General features: G+C 31.0%; 1 protein-coding gene and 1 pseudogene across 2 annotated transcripts; one reads left to right on the top strand and one right to left on the bottom strand.

Moving 5' to 3' along the window:
- Nucleotides 1–1,018: 1,018 nt before the first annotated feature.
- LOC101265341 (protein TRANSPORT INHIBITOR RESPONSE 1-like) lies at nucleotides 1,019–3,087 on the bottom strand (annotated as a pseudogene).
- A 10,305-nt stretch (nucleotides 3,088–13,392) lies between these two features.
- Nucleotides 13,393–18,861, top strand: Mi-1C (NBS-LRR resistance protein-like protein). Of its 2 annotated transcripts, XM_004240451.5 has the most exons (3): nucleotides 13,393–13,540; nucleotides 14,828–14,890; nucleotides 14,966–18,861. In XM_004240451.5, exons 2-3 carry the CDS (start codon nucleotides 14,849–14,851, stop codon nucleotides 18,677–18,679), a joined length of 3,756 nt encoding a protein of 1,251 aa, XP_004240499.1. In that variant the 5' UTR covers nucleotides 13,393–13,540; nucleotides 14,828–14,848; the 3' UTR covers nucleotides 18,680–18,861. The 2 variants fall into 2 exon arrangements, with proteins under 2 accessions (XP_004240499.1, NP_001318030.1); NM_001331101.1 differs by lacking the exon at nucleotides 13,393–13,540 and having other exon boundaries at nucleotides 14,849–14,890; nucleotides 14,966–18,679.
- Nucleotides 18,862–19,182: the final 321 nt, after the last annotated feature.

Genomic DNA, 19,182 nt, shown 5'->3' with positions numbered 1-19,182 from the left:
AGTCGATGTTGCATCTTCATCAATAATCATATATTATTATAAGCATGAAGCTCTAAAGTGTAAAGTTGAATTATTACTTTGCCCCTATACTAAATTAAAAAGTAATAAAATACTTTTCCCAAATATAAATTAAATATCTAATTAAATAGTAATATTGAATTACATAATAAAGGAACAAAATAAGAAGTTCAACAGTCTATTCAATTACTATGTGTGAAACAACCAAATAGGATGAACACGAATAAAGTTTCAATTAATATAGAAGTTGAAACGTATTTTGCTAATTATGAGAAGTTGAAAAGGATCAAATTAAGTAATTGAGGAATATCAAAGAGTTTTTATCAACAAATCTCCAAGACTACACTACATAAACATACTCAATATTAGTCATTCAACACAAGCTTCCATTGTTAAGTGGGTACAAAAATGTCTTCTAATTTTCAGGTACAATCTTATTAAGTCTAGATTTTTCCGTTTGATTTGCTAACTTTCTAATTTTTTTAATAGGTAAAATAAATAGCTTGAAAGGTATAACCACACATATCAAAAATTGAATGTTGTTGTACAATATGGTTTGATACTGAATGATGATCAACTCTCTTTAAAACTCTCTATGCAAGCTTCCCACAGAAAAGAAACCATGTTTAAACTTTTAAACTATTAATAATAAATTGAAATTGCAGCTGTTTGCTAGCAAAATATATCACATTTTCTTCAATAAATGTAGCGACTCCAAGTCTTCTCTAACAGTGATGGATAGTAGTTGTAAGCCTGTAAATGTAAGTCTGAGTAAATCTGAAAGTTTTTAAGGAAGTAGTTACATTTGTAACGACACACATTAAGGATACAAGATGACTTTAAATAACGTCGCATTTTCCCTTTTTAATTCTTTAACTTGATGTGTCTTTCTTAGAATTTTTACTTGTTGATGACTGTCTGTACATTTAATTGCTTATAAATGGGTAAGCTTTGGAGACTTATCTAATGTGCAGTAGATCGAAAATATCGAGAGAACACTCGAAAAAAACATCATAATTCTCCTAATAGTTTATTATATACGTTTTCATTTATTTTTTTTATTGATTTTTATTTGGAATACACGTGCCCGGAGCCTAGTCCAAACAAAACCAGGAGTGTCGAACCTCCTTCCTGACACTGTCTTGTGTATATAAAGTTTCTCAATAGAGCAACTTTCTGGTCTCGTATCCGGATGACCCCTCTCGTTTATAACTTCAACATTAAGCCTGGCAACTTCTGGGCTAGCAGCTTACATGCTTTAAAACTTACTGAACAATTAGACATCCAAAGGGATCGCATGGTCTCCACTCTCCAGCTTTGCAGCATTAGCCAACAGAGCCTCATCGCCAAAAGGGCAGTCTCTAATCTCCAACTTACGGAGGCTCTCACAACCAGAGAGAACATATAGGAGGCCTAGATCACTATCTCCTGCAAAAGCTAAGGAAAGCATATCTAACTTCTTAGCATGGACCCCGATTTACTCAAACACACGATCTGTAAGGAGGCCAGAAAGAGAAAGTCGCTGCAATTTTTTGCAGTGTTACACAATGACCCCAAAACCAGCATCAAGTGGTTCAAGGATTAAGTAGTCAGGAGTTTGAGGCTCGATAATACACAAACGAAATCGGATCATGTTAGGACGGTTCCTTGCAATAGTAACTAAGGCGTCATTTGTCATTTGGCGGCAGAAGTATAAAACTGACTAAAGCTTAGGGCAGCCCATTGAGACAGCTACAAGGCCTTGCTCTGTCAAGGATACATTAGGTCCTGGAGCAAATGGATCAAAAGGAAACACCCTAAGCTCTTGAAGTTCCTTACAAGTGTTGGCAATCTCCTCAAGACCGCTATCTTCAATGTAGTCTAGAACCTGCAATCACATCCATTCCAAGTGCCTTAAAGCGTAAGCTGGATAACTAATTATGCAGCAGATCCACTGGACAAGAAAAGCCTAAAAACTAATGGAAGCGTCTAACCCGGAAAGATATACATGAATTGTCAAAGTGTAGGATTCGTGCAACACTAGGATTCAACATTAACTTATTCTTTGTATGACAGACCAGCAAATTATTCAAAGAGTTCACTCGAAATTAATTGTTTAGCTATGTTATCTAAGTAAACACTGAAGTTCATTACGTTGTTTATTTATCCCTGGCATTATCAAAATTAGCAAGACAATTACTAAGTTAGGATTATTGTTCTTCTCTTGGAAATTTGTGTGTTTACAACTATCAATCAATTTATCTATTTTATCACAAACACAGTTAATGTATTGAGCCATGACTATTGAAAACACTCGATAAGTATACAAAAGTAAAACACAAGCTAGAACCTACCCACAACCGCTGCAAATTGAAACAATTGCCAATGAGCTTGCAAAGATCAGCTATTTGAATGGTAGCATAGCTTAAATTCAAAGAGGTGAGTTTGGAGTAGACTGGATAAATAGTTGGAAAGTAGGCTGGCACAGCATCCCAAAACCCACTCAAGCCTTTAAGTTGATTACAGCCTGAAAATGCTTGAGATACATTTACGAAAACTTCAGAAACATCAGCCTGCATGTCAGCAGAGTAGGATCATGTACCAAATTCAACCAACTTCGAAGCATGACGAAGTAGCTTTGGAAGTTTCTCAATGGGAACAGCACGATTGAGCCGAAGAGTCCTAAAATGAGAAGAGCGAGCAACTAGACGCTCCAAAGCTGAGAAGCTGACCTCAGAAGCCAAACAAGCAATGTTAAGTGACACAAGCGATGTACAACTATCAGAAAAATGACTAAGCCAATGGCCACTCAGGTCTTCTGCTTCACTTTCTCCCAGTTCCAGTTCTCTCAGGTTCCTGCAGCAAAAAACGAGTTACATTGCTTCTATAGTTTTTATTCCCAGCGCTAAACAAGAATAGCAGCAAAAGAAGGTCCAAATATAAGAGGAGTTGTGATAAATCAAATGGAAAGAGATAAAAATGCAACATTAATTTGATAACCATGTTACAAGATATTCAACCCTTTCAATAATTCAAATCATTGAACTACTTATAACACCGAACCAGTAGTTCACACTTTCTGTGCAACATTGCTAGTAAAGTGCACATATCAAAACAAAAATTTAATTAGATTCAGTTTATGCTTAGTTTCTAAAGGTGGACGAAATTGTGCCCTCTTACATCCCTTTCGTTTGTTGTAGCCAAGTCATACACTATATGCTTTTGCTTCTTTACCCAGTAAGCGATTCAAAGTACTAAGGCATTTCTTCTCTATGGCCACCAACTACTGTGAAATACCATCAATCAAGCAAAACAGAGGAATGAACTGAAAGACTTAATTAAGGACCCATAAATATTATTTACTTTTTTTCTGATATAATGTCCACTTTATTCGAAAACCAGTGTTTGTGTACGAAAAGTTCGAAGTTGTAAATCAAATTTGGAAAACAACTTATAACCCGCTTTCGAATGTTGAATTATATTTTATTTTCAAATGTACCCTGATTTTTTGGTTATAACAACCCCAACTTTAATATCAGCGACCAACCAGAGATAAAGATTAACAGTGTTGCTTCAGCTGATGGGGAAACGCATGCTCGATGAGAAGAGATTGTTCACACAATGTGGGAGGGCTAAAGTACTCAGACGAGAATGCTTCACAGAACCTACTACTTCCTCAAACCCTCAATTACTAACAAGAAACATTCAAACCCCAGATGCAAAGATTAGAACTTTTCTCACCAGAAAGACTAAAGTACTCACACAATAATGCTCCACAAAACCCACTGCTTCAATTACAAGCAAGAAAAGTTCCTCAGATGCATAGATTAAAACTCATCCCAACCAGTAAGGGCTGAAGTACTCAGACACCAATGTTCCACAAAACCTTCTGTTCTATCAAATCAGTTTAATGAAGTCACCGGCAACGGCTAAAGTACTTAGACAACAGTGCAAAGATTTGAACTCTTTTTCACCAGTAAATACTAAAGAACTCAAGCAATAATGCTCTACAAAACCTACCATTTCCTCAATTACAAGCAAATACAGGTATTAAACCCCAGATGAAAAGATTAAAACTTTCTTATGAATAGCTCTTTTTTTTTCAATCAACTATTAAATACGGTATTACTTATGTAAAATTTAATACTTATATTTCTGCTATCAAACGATTTTTTATATTATAAAAAACAAAAAGAGGTGGAAATGTGTTGGGTTAAAATGAAACCATGGTTAAGATGAGTCAAGTGTTTGGGTTACTTTTTTTATGTGGGGACAATTATGTCATTGTATATGAATAGACACGTGTCCGATAAATATAACGAGACGAAAAGTAATGGATTTTGGCTTTAGAAATTTAGGGAATCTAATGATTTAAAAAGTAATCAATTACACATTATAATTTGAAATGATTTAAGATAGACATAATTAAAATACTAATTTGTATAATTATTGTTATTATTATTACTATTAGAGGGTTAATTCAATCAATTTTTTTTAAAAAAAAATAAATTATACAAAAGTGATATAAATTGTGAATCTTTCATACAATGATGACAATATTATTTAAAGTTCACATATTTTTGAATTTCGTAATATAACATATTAACATACGTTAATGCTATTACATTATTATTATTTTAGGATATTGATTAACCCCTTTTTATACAATTGCGTGGATTTATATTTCTAATTTTTTTTTGTAATATTGAGAGTTTGTGACATTGTTAATGCACACACTATATATAATTAACCCTAAATAATAATAATCTTATGTAGAAGTTTTTTTAACATAAAACAACATATATTCCTCTTGGAAAAGCGAAGAAAATTATTCGAATATTACGGATAAAAGCTAGTTAGATGATTGATTACGATTTACGGTCTTAAAAGTTTTCAATAATTCTAGTAAGAACTTTTTTAATATATATATAGAATAATTTTTCATAACTTAATTTTTTAAAATGATTTTAAATTCATCTATGACTATAGCTAAAAATACAAAAATCTTATTGTATTAATTAACCTGATTGAGATTTTATATTCCTTTTTTAACGAGACGTTTTGGAATATAGTAAAAAGTAGTTAAAATTTTGTTTAAATGTTGAAAAAATAATTTTCTGAATACTTTTCAAAAAATTGGTGTTGTTTTCAAACCAAATCATTTGATTTAATTGTTATTCTTGTAAAGAAAAAAAAAACTAAAAAAGTGAAGTTGAAAGCAATAGTTCAAATCAATTTACACATTGTGGGGTTGTAGCATTAGTGAATGGTCGTTTTCTAAGTAATGCACCTATACTTCCCTTCTTCTTTTTTCATTTCTCGCTCGATGTTTGATAAATATATTAACATTCAATTATCATTTTTTGTGTGTTTGAGATTTTATAATTGGAAGTAAGTTTTTTCTAATAAAGATGATTTAATATATTAAGGTTCAAATTTAAAAATCTTTATTAAGAATAAAAAAATATTTAACATTTTACGTTTTCAATAAAGGGAGCGAAATCTATATAATAATATAAAGCTAAATCTAAAATTATTGATGTGGCACCCTCCAATGATCAGCATTTGCAGTTATATGTTTTTTCTTTTTTTAAAAAAAAAAATTCTGACTTTTTCCCCCTTAAAAATGTATAAATGTCTAAATGAGTTAAAATATCACAGTAAATAAGAGTAATTAATCTTGCAGCCCAACAGTTACTTAAAAACTAAGCCCACTACCATTACCATTTATCACCTTTTCCTAAACCTTTCTTTATTCCTTCTTAAAAATATTATTATATTATAATTAAAACAATTAATATCAATATAAGTTACAATTTTATTTATTACTATATTATTTTTTTAATTCATATTATTTAATTAAGTTACAAATTTACTGATTACTATAAATACTAAAGTATATCATCCTCATCAATGGTAAGAAATTATTTTTTTCTTGATTATATTTACACTTAAGTACATCACTTTGTTATGCCTAATTTTATAATGTTATATTATATGTGATTAGTTTTTTTTGGTTTATTGTATGAAAGATAGGATGAGCATATACCTATGTTGTTTGTGAGAATTCAAATTCAAAATTTAAACAAAATAGATAAGATTATTTGTTTTATTTTAGTTTTGTTGATGTCTCTTATTTATAGTGTTTTTCCTTCTATTTTCTTGTCTGTGTTATTTTCTTCATTATTGTTGGTGATTTTTTCATTCTTTTTATTCTTCATTTTTTATGTGAATTATTTTTATTGTTTACGGTGAAAGATAAAATGAACAAATGACAATATTTGAGATTTAAGTTCAAGTTTGATGAACACACTGTCATTATTAACATATGCAAATTTTGTTACTATTCTCTACTCTTTCAAAATGTTATAAAATTTATGGTTATAATATTAATTCAAAAATAGTAATCTCACATTTTGTTTGTCAAGATAATATCTTAATTTAATAGAAATAATCATGACATACTAAATTCATATTTAATTTACAAATTGAAAAAAGGGAAAAATGTTTGATATACCTCTCAACTTTGTTATTTAGAGCTGATATACCCCTTGTTATGAAAGTGACTCATATATACCCCTACTTGTAAACAAATAGCTCACATATACCCTTTTCCTCTAACGGAAATGAAAAAAATAATTTTAATCTAAATTTTTATTTTTATTTTATAAAATATATAATCTAATATGAGTAAATTTAATCCTCGTAAAACATATTTTTTTTTATTTTTTTTGTTTCAATGACTAATTTATAATTATAATTTTGATAATCAAATTTGTTTATGTTTCACTAATATTCTTGTAAAACTTATTGTAGACCAAATTTTTTCTTCGAATACGAAATTAAATTACAATACACAAAAAAATTGTTTAAATTTTTTTCTTTAAACTAAGTAATGAAAGAAAAAAACAAAATAAGAATAAGAAACTCAAATAATTATAATAAGCGAAGTCAAAAAATAATTTATGTATGAAAAAAAATTAAAATATACCTTGAACTTTGATAGAAGAATCATATATACCCCTAAATAATTTTTTAAAAAAAATTACAAGTAATAAATATAAATTTAAAACTAATTTTTTAACTTTCGTTAAATGAAGGGTATATGTGAGCCATTTTGTAACGGCAGGGGTATATGTGAGCCGTTTGAATAACGGTAAGGGCATATATAAACCACTTTTATAACGAGGGGTATATCAGCTCCAAATGACAAAATTGAGGGGTAAATCAGACCCTTTTCCCTTGAAAAATAAAAGGAAATTGATAAAGTATGATTAGCTTCATGCTTTAAATGCACGTGACAAGTCAATAAAATTTGATTTTTTTTATCTCAAAATAAATAATATAATTTGTATGCATATGCTACAAGATAAGCTTTTTTTTTCAAAAAAAAAAAAAAAGGTATAAAAAAGACTCAACTTTCTTGCAATGGGATTTTGATAAAGTTTGTTTAAAAAGAATTTCTCAAATTTGTTATATGCATTTAAGAGATTGTTTCAAATAATTAATTTCTCCAAATACTTTACATTTTTTGTGTAATTGAGGTTCTATGTCTCTCAATATATTTTTTTATATATAAATTTATAAGTATATTACATTGTAGTAAAAATTAGTTTATGACTTGTGAAAGATGAAAAGAGAGTTGATTCATCATTATCGACGAAAGGATAACAACTTTTGAAGAATATAAACATTAAAAAGAAAATAGTAAGAGACTACGATGTTTGGAGGAAAAAGAGTAATTTTATAAAAATATAATTGATTTTCTTGAACCACAATAAATATTTAAAAATTATTTTGATTTGATGAACAAGGAGGATAATGACATTTTGATGTTTTGAGCTTTCAAAATTTACAAGTTTATTTGGGTTTAAATTCTTCAATTTTGCGAGAAAGATACAAACAAAACAAAAAACATACTAAAAATAAAAGATAGATTTTAAAAAAGTTGTATAAAATTATAAAAGCATGGGCTACACATATCCAATAAAATTATAGGCTGAGATCATTGAATGTGAACTTTTAGCTTAAGCGATTTAAAATTAAAACGGATACAAAAACTTAAATAGTATTTAAACTTGATTAAGATTTCAAATATGATATATTTCAATTAAACACAACAAAGAACCTTCACAAAACTTTTATCAATACTATTTTAATTCTTTTTTTTGACAAATTAAGCGAGTTATTTATGATCGTGCGAAGCGCGGCTAAGTTCACTAGTTAAGTTTTACTACCAAAAAAATATTAGATCTTCTCAAATCCATGATCTACATGGACACAACACACATCATCTTCATTCACAAGCTAATTAACAATCTCCACAAGTCTAAGTCGACTTGTAATATGAATATACATATTTACAAAATTGATGAAAAAGACTTGAAAAGTCAATGAAGTTTATTTTAATCTCTATTATTATTTTGATTCTTGATTATGAACCTATCAAAGCGAAATATTGAATTTGGGTGCTTAAATATCAAGATTGATTAGACACTTCATATTGTGCTAAAATTTTGTATTTCTTCCCGTATATTTATACTCATACATAATACACAAGAAAATTCTTCAAAAAAAAGAAAGATAAACTATTTGTACATGAGATCTAGATCTATATATCCCGTGTAATTAATCGAAAATCAAGATAGTTTACAAAACTGAAACTTGTTCAAACTTGTTCATTCCTATCAGATTTGTATATATGTGTGTATATATATATATGTCCATGTTTTTATAGACTTGCTAAACCTTTAGCTTCAGATCCTTTGATAATTCTAAGCCTTTTGCAAGAACTGATAAACCTCACCCCAACCAAAAAAATCAAAACTTCAAATTATTTTTTTTTAAAAGAAAATAGTTTAAATTTTAATTTCAGTTTGAGAAAAAAATGTCACGCTGGGCCAAAAAGATAGTGCTACGTAGGTCGAAAATGGGTAGAAAATTATTTATAAAATAAGTTTAGGAGGTAATAGGACCTTAGTATAGTATAAGTGTGACTCTGCGATTTCGGTCATAGTTTGAGGAGGTACTTGTGCGTTATCCCTATTAAGTATTTACTTTTGAGAAAATATCAAGTGTATGCCATGAATTCAAATCTGTTGGAATTTTTTGATATAAACAGGCAGAATATAAGTGGGCGTTTGAACATTAAAAATGTGAAATTAGAATAAACTAATAATACAAGGTTGAATAATGGTATATGGAAATTGGCCAAGGGATGTTTGGACATGAATATATCTGGGCACCTAACAGTGTGACCTAATGGTCCATGAAGTGACTGAGAAATGAGAACCATTTGGTTTTAGGTTCAAATTTCAGCAGATCAAAGTGTGAAAGTTGGTCCGAACACCACGTTAATAAAAAAATTCATATATTTATATAAAAGAGAATCCTAGGACCACCTATGTAGCGCCGCCACAAGCAATAATTTTCTTTTAAATTTATTTATTTCTAAAACGAGCCTTCCTCTTTGAAGAAAAAATCTGTCTTTTATGAAAAGTTGCGACTTTTATCAAAAGTTGTGACTTTTATGAAAAGTTGTGACTTTTATAATAAGTTGTGACTTTAATGAAGAGTTGCGACTTTTATGAAGAGTTGCGACTTTTATGAAACGTTGTAAACTTTCCGAAGGGTTGCAATTTTTTCAAATAGTTGTATCCTTTCTAATAAGGCACAATAAAAATTTGTTGACACTACCCTTTGTTGTCTATAAATAGAGGAATATACTCTTGGGTGTGTTTGGTATGACGGAAATTCCTTGGAAAATATTTTCCTGGAAAACAAGTAGATAATTTACTGATTTTCTCATATTTGGTAGGTGAGTAGATAATATTTTCTGGAAAAATATTTTAGTGCTTGTTTTTTAATGAAAAATACTTTTGAGAAATGTCTTTTATTTTTTACTAGAGTAGGAAATAATTTTCGAAGTTGAATTTATTTTTTAAAAAAAACAAACTTAAAATTTTTTTCGTGGTGGGGGTGGGCTTGTAGGGGGCTAGTGGAGTGGGGTGCGGGGTCGAGGGTAGGAGTGAATTTTTTTTTTTGAAGTTTAAAATATTTTTTAAAAACAAACTTATTTTTTTTTGGGGGGGGGGGGGCTGGTAGGGAGAGGGTAAGTCGAGGGTAGGGGTAAAAAAATGAATTTTTGAAGTTACAAATATTTTTTTAAAAACAAACTTAAATTATTTTTTGGGGATGGGGGTGGTAGGGGGTCGAGGGTAGGGGTGAAAAAAAAAATGAAATTGTGATGTTAAAAATATTTTTAAAAAACTAAACTTAAACTTTTTAGGGGTATGGGTGGGTGGGTAGAGGGCTGGAAGGGGGTGGGTTGGGGACTGGTAGAATGGCGTGGGTAGGGGGAGGTTAGAAAAGAGTTTTGGAAAATGTTTTCCTTAAGTTTGGAATGGAGGTCATTTTCCATAAATTTGAGGAAAATGATTTGATTTGGAAAATATTTGACCCAACCAAATATGAGAAAATTGGAAAATATTTTTCGAAAAATGTTTTCCTTCATACTAAACACACCCTCATTTTAAAACAAAAAACAATTATGATCTTTTTCTTTTATTTCTGCAAAATTAAATATTTATGTACTTTGCTACTGTTGAATGACTTACTGACAGCAGAGGCGAATTTAGGAATTATAGCCACTGGGTGCCAACCAGAGCCGAACCCACATGATTTGATAGGGGTGCACGTGCATCCGTTAACTTCAAAAAAATTACATGTATATATGTATATCTATCGTGAGATACTGACATAAAGTAGGATATAATCAACAGTGCACCCATAAGAAGCGTAGAGGTGCCCTTGTTTAGTTGGTTTACAAGCCAGAGGAACCACTCGCGAGAATACAGTTCAATCGTATTTCATTATTTTTTATTTTAAGTTTAGCTTATAAATCATATTCGAGCCATTAGTAACCAATCAAGTACTACATTATTCGTTAATTGTAGTAAAAATTTTGTTAACTATCTCAATTAAAATAGTATTGGTGCATCAAAATCTTCAAATTTTAAATTGTCTCTAATGCTTAGTAGACTCATCGATAAAATCAATATTAGATTCAGATAGAATTATTCGTCTTGTGGCTGGACAGGAGAGCAGGATTGAGCGACGGATGAAAGCCTGAAGCTTTAATTAACGACAACTTTTGTTGTTCCAAAGTTAAAAGGAGAATTCAACGGTGAATAGAATTTTCTTATTATATTTAATCATATAAAAGAAAAATCAAAAAGTTAAATTAAATTAGTTAAAAATAATTATTGATTAATACTTAATAAGAAGTTAATAAAAAAAATCAAAATCAAAAGAGAATGTGCCTTGTAGTTTAAAAAAGAAACACTGCATGTGGTTAAAAAGAAAAATATAAAACAAAAAAGCGCTGTCAATAGGGTTGATCCCTTGGACTATGGCTTGTAAACTTGATAGTCTACCACTACACCAAAGAATACTTTTGTTCTCTAAGTGGCACTATTATTATTTATACATATGTTGTATATAAATATAAATAGAGTTTCCTTCGAAGTTCGTGGGTTGTGTGGCACCCTCACGGGCCTTGATAGATCTGCCGCTGACTGACAACACTGTTTTTTCTCAATTTTTTTCATTCTATTTTTTCATATCGCGGTATGTTTTTTTTTCCTCATTAATTTATACTTATGATATTAATTATTGTTTTTGAGTACATATTTTAAACTCTGTTGTTTATTTTTCTGCAAAATTTTCTTCGATTATATTGAACATATACACATATAGTACATATATTCATTGTAAAGAAAATAATTATTATACTCAATTTCAAGAATTCATATTTTGATATTCTATATTAAATTCTAGGGAAAAGGGTCAAATATGCTCCTAAACAATTTGAAAAGGTCTAGATATATCCTCCTTTTAAAGTTTGGTTCACTCATGCCCTCGCCGTCCAACTTTTGGTCCAAATATGTCCTTATGGGCGTTAGTTGTCATGTTGAACACATCCAACTCATTTTTCATTTCTTTAAGTGCCACATGGAATTGTCATGTCATTTTGACCTTACCACATAACATTTATATGAAAATGGAAAGATATTCGGACTCATAAACACCTAATCCGACCCATAAATCAACTCCTTTTAAATTCACTATCTGAACCAATTTTAACTATTTTGTTTAATTTTTATTATTGCGGTAAATCCCGAAAATGAGTAATTGATTAATAAAAAATAGAAAAAATATGAAAAATATAAAATTAATGCCAAAAATTCACAAATAAATATAGTAACATTAAATCTAACATTTCAATTTTTTTTAAATTTTTTATTTTTTGATAAATCTCGAAAATGAGTAATTAATTAATAAAAATTATCAAAAGTATGGAAAAAAATATAAATTAACGCCAAAAGTTCACAAATAAATATAGTAACATTTCAATCTACAATTTTTTTAAATTTTTTATATTTTTCGGCAAATCCCGAAAATGAGTAATTTTTTAATAAAAAGGGAAAAATATGAAAACAAAATAAAAAATATACGTCAAAATTCACAATTAAATATAGTAAACTTAAATTCAATAATTTCAACCATTTTTTTTATTTTATATTTTTTTTCATATTTTCCTATTTTTTATTTCTGATTTTTTCGTGTAATTTTTATATTTTTTTGTTAATAAACTCATTTTTGGGATTTGTCGAAAAAATTAAAAATTAAAAAAATGTTGAAATTGTTGAATTTTGGGTTACGGTATTTATTTTTTAATTTTTGGCGTTAATTTTATATCTTTTCATACTTTTTATTAATCAATTACTCATTTCGGGATTTATCGAAAAAAATGATTTTTTTAAAAAAAGTGTCTAAATTGAATTTAGGTTACTATAATTATTTATGAATTTTTGGCGTTAATCTTATACTTTTTTCATATTTTCCTATTTTTTTAATTAACAATTACTCATTTTTTGAATGTATTGAAAAAATAAAAATTAAACAAAATTGTTGAAAATTAGCCGGATAATTTATTTAAAAGGAGGTTTATTTAAGGGTCGGATTAGGTGTTTATGAGTCCAAATATCTTTCCATTTTCATATAAATGTTATGTGGTAAGACCAAAATGACATGACAATTCCAAGTGACATTTAAAGAAATGAAAAATGAGTTGGATATGTCCAACATGACAACTAACGTGGTCATAAGGGCATATTTGGACCAAAAATTGAATGGCGAGCCCATCAATGAACAAACTTTAGGTATATCTAGACCTTTTTAAATATTTTAAGGCATATTTGACCCTTTTCCCTAAATTCTATAATGTGGAAATTGCCAATGTCTACAATGTGTTTGATGAAATGACAACCACTTGTTTTTATCTTCGTCAGTATAAAAATTGAAAGACAAAAGACATTGATTAAAAAAAGACTTGAGAAGTCAGTGGGTTTGTATTTTAATATTTCATTACAAAAAGATTTGTATTGTATATTTCAACTACTACACTTGTTTTTTTCTCCAATAGGTTCAGCATTATTTCTCAAACAAAGGGTTCTGTAGCTAAACTTCAGCCTGTGTAAAGGTACCATCTTCTTCTTTGCTAAACTTTATTCGCAGCAGAATAACATGAAAATGGTTAAGATCTAGCTTTTTGTTGTTCTCCTTTCAACAAAAACTACTCATTTGTATTTTAGTAATCTTGCACTTTTGGTATTTAAAGGACTTGTGAAGTCAATGAATTGTATTTTAGTAATCTTTGTTTGAATTCTAGATCTAGCTATTTGATTAGTCTCCTTTCAACCAAACTACTTCTTCGATCTCTTACTTCAACAAAAATATGTCAAAAAGGTGTGAACATGCTTAATCTATTGATTCTACTTCAGCTACTCTCAGAAAAAATCTTTTTCCATTAGCCCAAGTCGAGATAGGAGAAAAATAATATTATTAGAGAGATTATTAATCTAATGACATTTTACTTAATTTTAATCAAAATAAGGGAATAATATCCCGTTATTTAACTAGCTTTTAAGCATTATGGGTGGAAAGTAGAAAGAAGAAACATAGCAGAATAGACAGTAAGTTATGCTTTAATGAGTAGATCTGTATATGATTACATATTTGTTTGACTTTTCGGTGTTTCGATTAGAAAACTTACAAGTTTTTTAAAACATGTATCATTTGTTGATTTGTCCGTTTGGCACGTCATCACATATGAGTATGTCCATGAGACACACCGATGTCAAGTATAGATTTCTACTTGATCATACACAACTTTATCTGAGGTTGATGCCAAATCTAAAGCTGATATTTTAAACATTAATCTTATACACGAAAACATCATTCCTATTACTGTTTTCTTTACCTTTACCTTATAGACTTTTTGGCAGAAAAAAGTTAGACAGATACATTTGATGATGTTTACCATTCTCATTCTCTCTTTATTTTATTTTCTTTACATTCACACGCACAATAATTTTCTTGTAGGCTCCTTATATGCCATATACACATAGACGAATCTAGGATTTGATATTTACTAGTTTCTATGTCGACGTCATATTAATATCAATAATAATTAGATTGACAATCACATATTTATAATTATTAAGTCGATAACTTTCTTCTTTGTATAGGTTGGAAAAGTAATGGTAAACGAGCAGGACTCCTTTTTCTTTTTTTGTAAATAATTAACAGTTGTGAGATTTTATGTTTGTGACTTCATGTCATAAACATTTTTATGTGTGATTAAGATTGACATTTCCAATTGTGCGAGTCTAAAATTACTATATGTGAAAATAGTGATATTATTGATTATTCGTATCTTTTCATCTTCTTTCTCCTGTTAAAGTTTTAGCTACTTTTTATTCATCAGGTCTTGAGAAAAAGTAGAATCATGGAAAAACGAAAAGATAATGAAGAAGCAAACAACTCATTGGTATGTTATTTTATAGAGTAAACTGTAAAGTATTGAATTATAGATATGTGGCTTTAAAATGTATTATTTTGGCAGGTGTTATTTTCTGCTCTTAGCAAGGACATTGCCGATGTTCTGGTTTTCCTAGAGAATGAGGAAAATCAAAAATCTCTTGACAAAGATGAAGTTGAAAATCTAAAATTGAAAATGGCATTTATTTGTACATATGTTCAGCTTTCTTATTCCGATTTTGAGCAGTTTGAAGATATAATGACGAGAAAAAGACAACAGGTTGAGAATCTGCTTCAATCACTTTTGGATGATGATGTCCTTACTAGCCTCACCAGTAATATGGATGACTGTATCAGCTTGTATCATCGTTCTTATAAATCAGATGCCATCATGATGGATGAGCAATTGGACTTCCTCCTCTTGAATCTGTATCATCTATCCAAGCATCACGCTGAAAAGATATTTCCTGGAGTGACTCAATATGAAGTTCTTCAGAATGTATGTGGCAACCTAAGAGATTTCCATGGGTTGATAGTGAATGGTTGCATTAAGCATGAGATGGTTGAGAATGTCTTACCTCTGTTTCAACTGATGGCTGAAAGAGTAGGACACTTCCTTTGGGAGGATAAGACTGATGAAGACTCGGATGAGGATGATCAGAATGATAGAGACTCTCGACTCTTCCAGCTAACACATCTACTCTTGAAGATTGTTCCAACTGAACTGGAGGTTATGCACATATGTTATACAAATTTGAAAGCTTCAACTTCAGCAGAAGTTGGACGCTTCATTAAGAAGCTCCTGGAAACCTCACCGGATATTCTCAGAGAATATATCATTCAACTACAAGAGCATATGATAACTGTTATTCGCCCTAGCACTTCAGGGGCTCGAAACATTCATGTCATGATGGAATTCCTATTACTTATTCTTTCTGATATGCCCAAGGACTTTATTCATCATGACAAACTTTTTGATCTCTTGGCTCATGTCGGAGTACTTACCAGGGAGGTATCAACTCTTGTACGTGACTTGGAAGAGAAATTAAGGAATAAAGAGGGTAATAACCAAACAAATTGTGCAACCCTAGACTTGCTGGAAAATATTGAACTCCTCAAGAAAGATCTCAAACATGTTTATCTGAAAGCCCCGGATTCATCTCAATGTTGCTTCCCCATGAGTGATGGACCACTCTTCATGCATCTTTTACACATGCACTTAAATGATTTGCTAGATTCTAATGCTTATTCAATTTCTTTGATAAAGGAAGAAATCGAGTTGGTGAAACAAGACCTGGAATTCATAAGATCATTCTTTGTGGATGCTGAGCAAGGATTGTATAAAGATATCTGGGCACGTGTCCTAGATGTGGCTTATGAGGCAAAAGATGTCATAGATTCAATTATTGTTCGAGATAATGGTCTCTTACATCTTATTTTCTCACTTCCCATTACCATAAAGAAGATCAAACTTATCAAAGAAGAGATCTCTGCTTTAGATGAGAGCATTCCCAAGGACAGAGGTCTAATCGCTGTGAACTCTCCCAAGAAACCAGTTGAGAGAAAGTCATTGACAACTAATAAAATAATTGTAGGTTTTGAGGAGGAGACGAACTTGATACTTAGAAAGCTCACCAGTGGACCGGCAGATCTAGATGTCATTTCGATCACTGGTATGCCGGGTTCAGGTAAAACTACTTTGGCATACAAAGTATACAATGATAAGTCAGTTTCTAGCCATTTCGACCTTCGTGCATGGTGCACGGTCGACCAAGGATGTGATGAGAAGAAGTTGTTGAATAAAATTTTCAATCAAGTTAGTGACTCAGATTCAAAATTGAGTGAGAATATTGATGTTCCTGATAAGCTACGGAAACAACTGTATGGAAAGAGGTATCTTATTGTCTTAGATGACGTGTGGGAGACTACTACATGGGATGAGGTGACAAGACCTTTTCCTGAAGCTAAGAAAGGAAGTAGAATTATTTTGACAACTCGAGAAAAGGAAGTAGCTTTGCATGGAAAGCTCTACACTGATCCTCTTGACCTTCGATTGCTAAGACCTGATGAAAGTTGGGAATTATTAGAGAAAAGGGCATTTGGGGACGAGAGTTGCCCTGATGAACTATTAGATGTCGGTAAAGAAATTGCCGAAAATTGTAAAGGGCTTCCTTTGGTGGCTGATCTGATTGCTGGAGTCATTGCTGGGAGGGAAAAGAAAAGGAGTGTGTGGCTTGAAGTTCAAAGTAGTTTGAGTTCTTTTATTTTGAACAGTGAAGTGGAAGTGATGAAAGTTATAGAATTAAGTTATGACCATTTACCACATCACCTCAAGCCATGCTTGCTGTATTTTGCAAGTTTTCCGAAGGACACTTCATTGACAATCTATGAGTTTAATGTTTATTTGGGTGCTGAAGGATTTGTGGGAAAGGCGGAGATGAACAGTATGGAAGAAGTGGTGAAGATTTATATGGATGATTTAATTTCCAGTAGCTTGGTAATTTGTTTCAATGAGATAGGTGATGCACTGAATTTCCAAATTCATGATCTTGTGCATGACTTTTGTTTGATAAAAGCAAGAAAGGAAAATTTGTTTGATCAGATAAGATCAAGTGCTCCAACAGATTTGTTGCCTCGTCAAATTACCATTGATTATGATGATGATGAGGAGCACTTTGGGCTTAATTTTGTCATTTTTGATTCAAATAAGAAAAGGCATTCTGGTAAACACATCTATTCTTTGAGGATTTTTGGAGACGAGCTGGATGACAGTCTTTTTGATACATTTCACCTAAGACACTTGAGGCTTCTTAGAGTGTTGGTCCTGGATACCTCTTTTATCATGGTGAACGATTCTTTGCTGAATGAAATATGCATGTTGAATCATTTGAGGTACTTAAGAATTGGGACACAAGTTAAATATCTGCCTTTGTCTTTCTCAAACCTCTGGAATCTAGAATTATTGTGGGTTGAAAACAAAGAATCAACCTTGATACTATTACCAAGAATTTGGGATCTTGTAAAGCTGCGAGTGCTGTTCGCGGATGCTTGTTCTTTCTTTGATATGGATGCAGATGAATCAATATTGATAGCAGAGGACACAAAGTTAGAGAAGTTGAGAATATTAGGGGAACTGTTGATTTCCTATTCGAAAGATACAAAGAATATTTTCAAAAGGTTTCCCAATCTTCAGATGCTTCAGTTTGAACTCAAGGAGTCATGGGATTATTCAACAGAGCAACATTGGTTCCCGAAATTGGATTGCCTAACTGAACTAGAAATACTCAATGTAGGTTTTAAAAGTTCAAACACAAACCACAGTGGGTCCTCTGTAAAGACAAATCGGCCGTGGGATTTTCACTTTCCTTCAAATTTGAAACAACTGTCATTGCATGACTTTCCTCTGACATCCGATTCACTATCAACAATAGCGAGACTGCCCAACCTTGAAGAGTTGTCCCTTTATGATGCAATCATCCAGGGAGAAGAATGGAACATGGGGGAGGAAGACACCTTTGAGAATCTCAAATTTTTGAACTTGCGTCTAGCGACTCTTTCCAAGTGGGAGGTTGGAGAGGAATCCTTCCCCAATCTTGAGAAGTTAAAACTGCAGGGATGTCGTAAGCTTGAGGAGATTCCACCTAGTTTTGGAGATATTTATTCATTGAAAGTTATCAAAATTGTAAAGAGTCCTCAACTTGAAGATTCTGCTCTCAAGATTAAGGAATACGCTGAAGATATGAGAGGAGGGAGCGAGCTTCAGATCCTTGGCCAGAAGAATATCCCCTTATTTAAGTAGCATTATGGTTGAACTTTGCTGGGTGATATTGTATATGATTAAAATATCCTGTTATGAGATTCCTCTTAGTTTCTTTTAACAAAAAATATAATTTTTATAAGTACACGTATCATTTGTTAATTTGTCCAGATTGAAGTAACTATCTGAAGTTCATATTATAAACATTAATCTTGTATACCAAACTACTATTCCTATGCTATGTTGTTTGCCATTGTCGTTCTCTCTTTATTTTTTTTCTTTCCATTCACATACACATTAATTTTCTAGTAGACTGCATATTACTACATCTGTATTATCCGTATGCAAGAGGAATCCAGGATTTGATGTTTACAAGTATTTGTGGCGACCTCATGTTAATATCAATAACAATTAGATTCACATATGTATAGGATTTTGACAGAAATTGAGGGATTCACATGAATTCATAGATTACTCCGTGGATTTGCCTTTGGCTGTCCAAACCTCCTTTATGTCTAACTTCGTCTGAAGTCCCATTTATATGC

The sequence above is a fragment of the Solanum lycopersicum genome, chromosome 6, assembly GCF_036512215.1.
Source record: "Solanum lycopersicum chromosome 6, SLM_r2.1".
Taxonomy (NCBI): domain Eukaryota; kingdom Viridiplantae; phylum Streptophyta; class Magnoliopsida; order Solanales; family Solanaceae; genus Solanum; species Solanum lycopersicum.
This window is presented reverse-complemented; position numbering and strand designations above follow the sequence as displayed.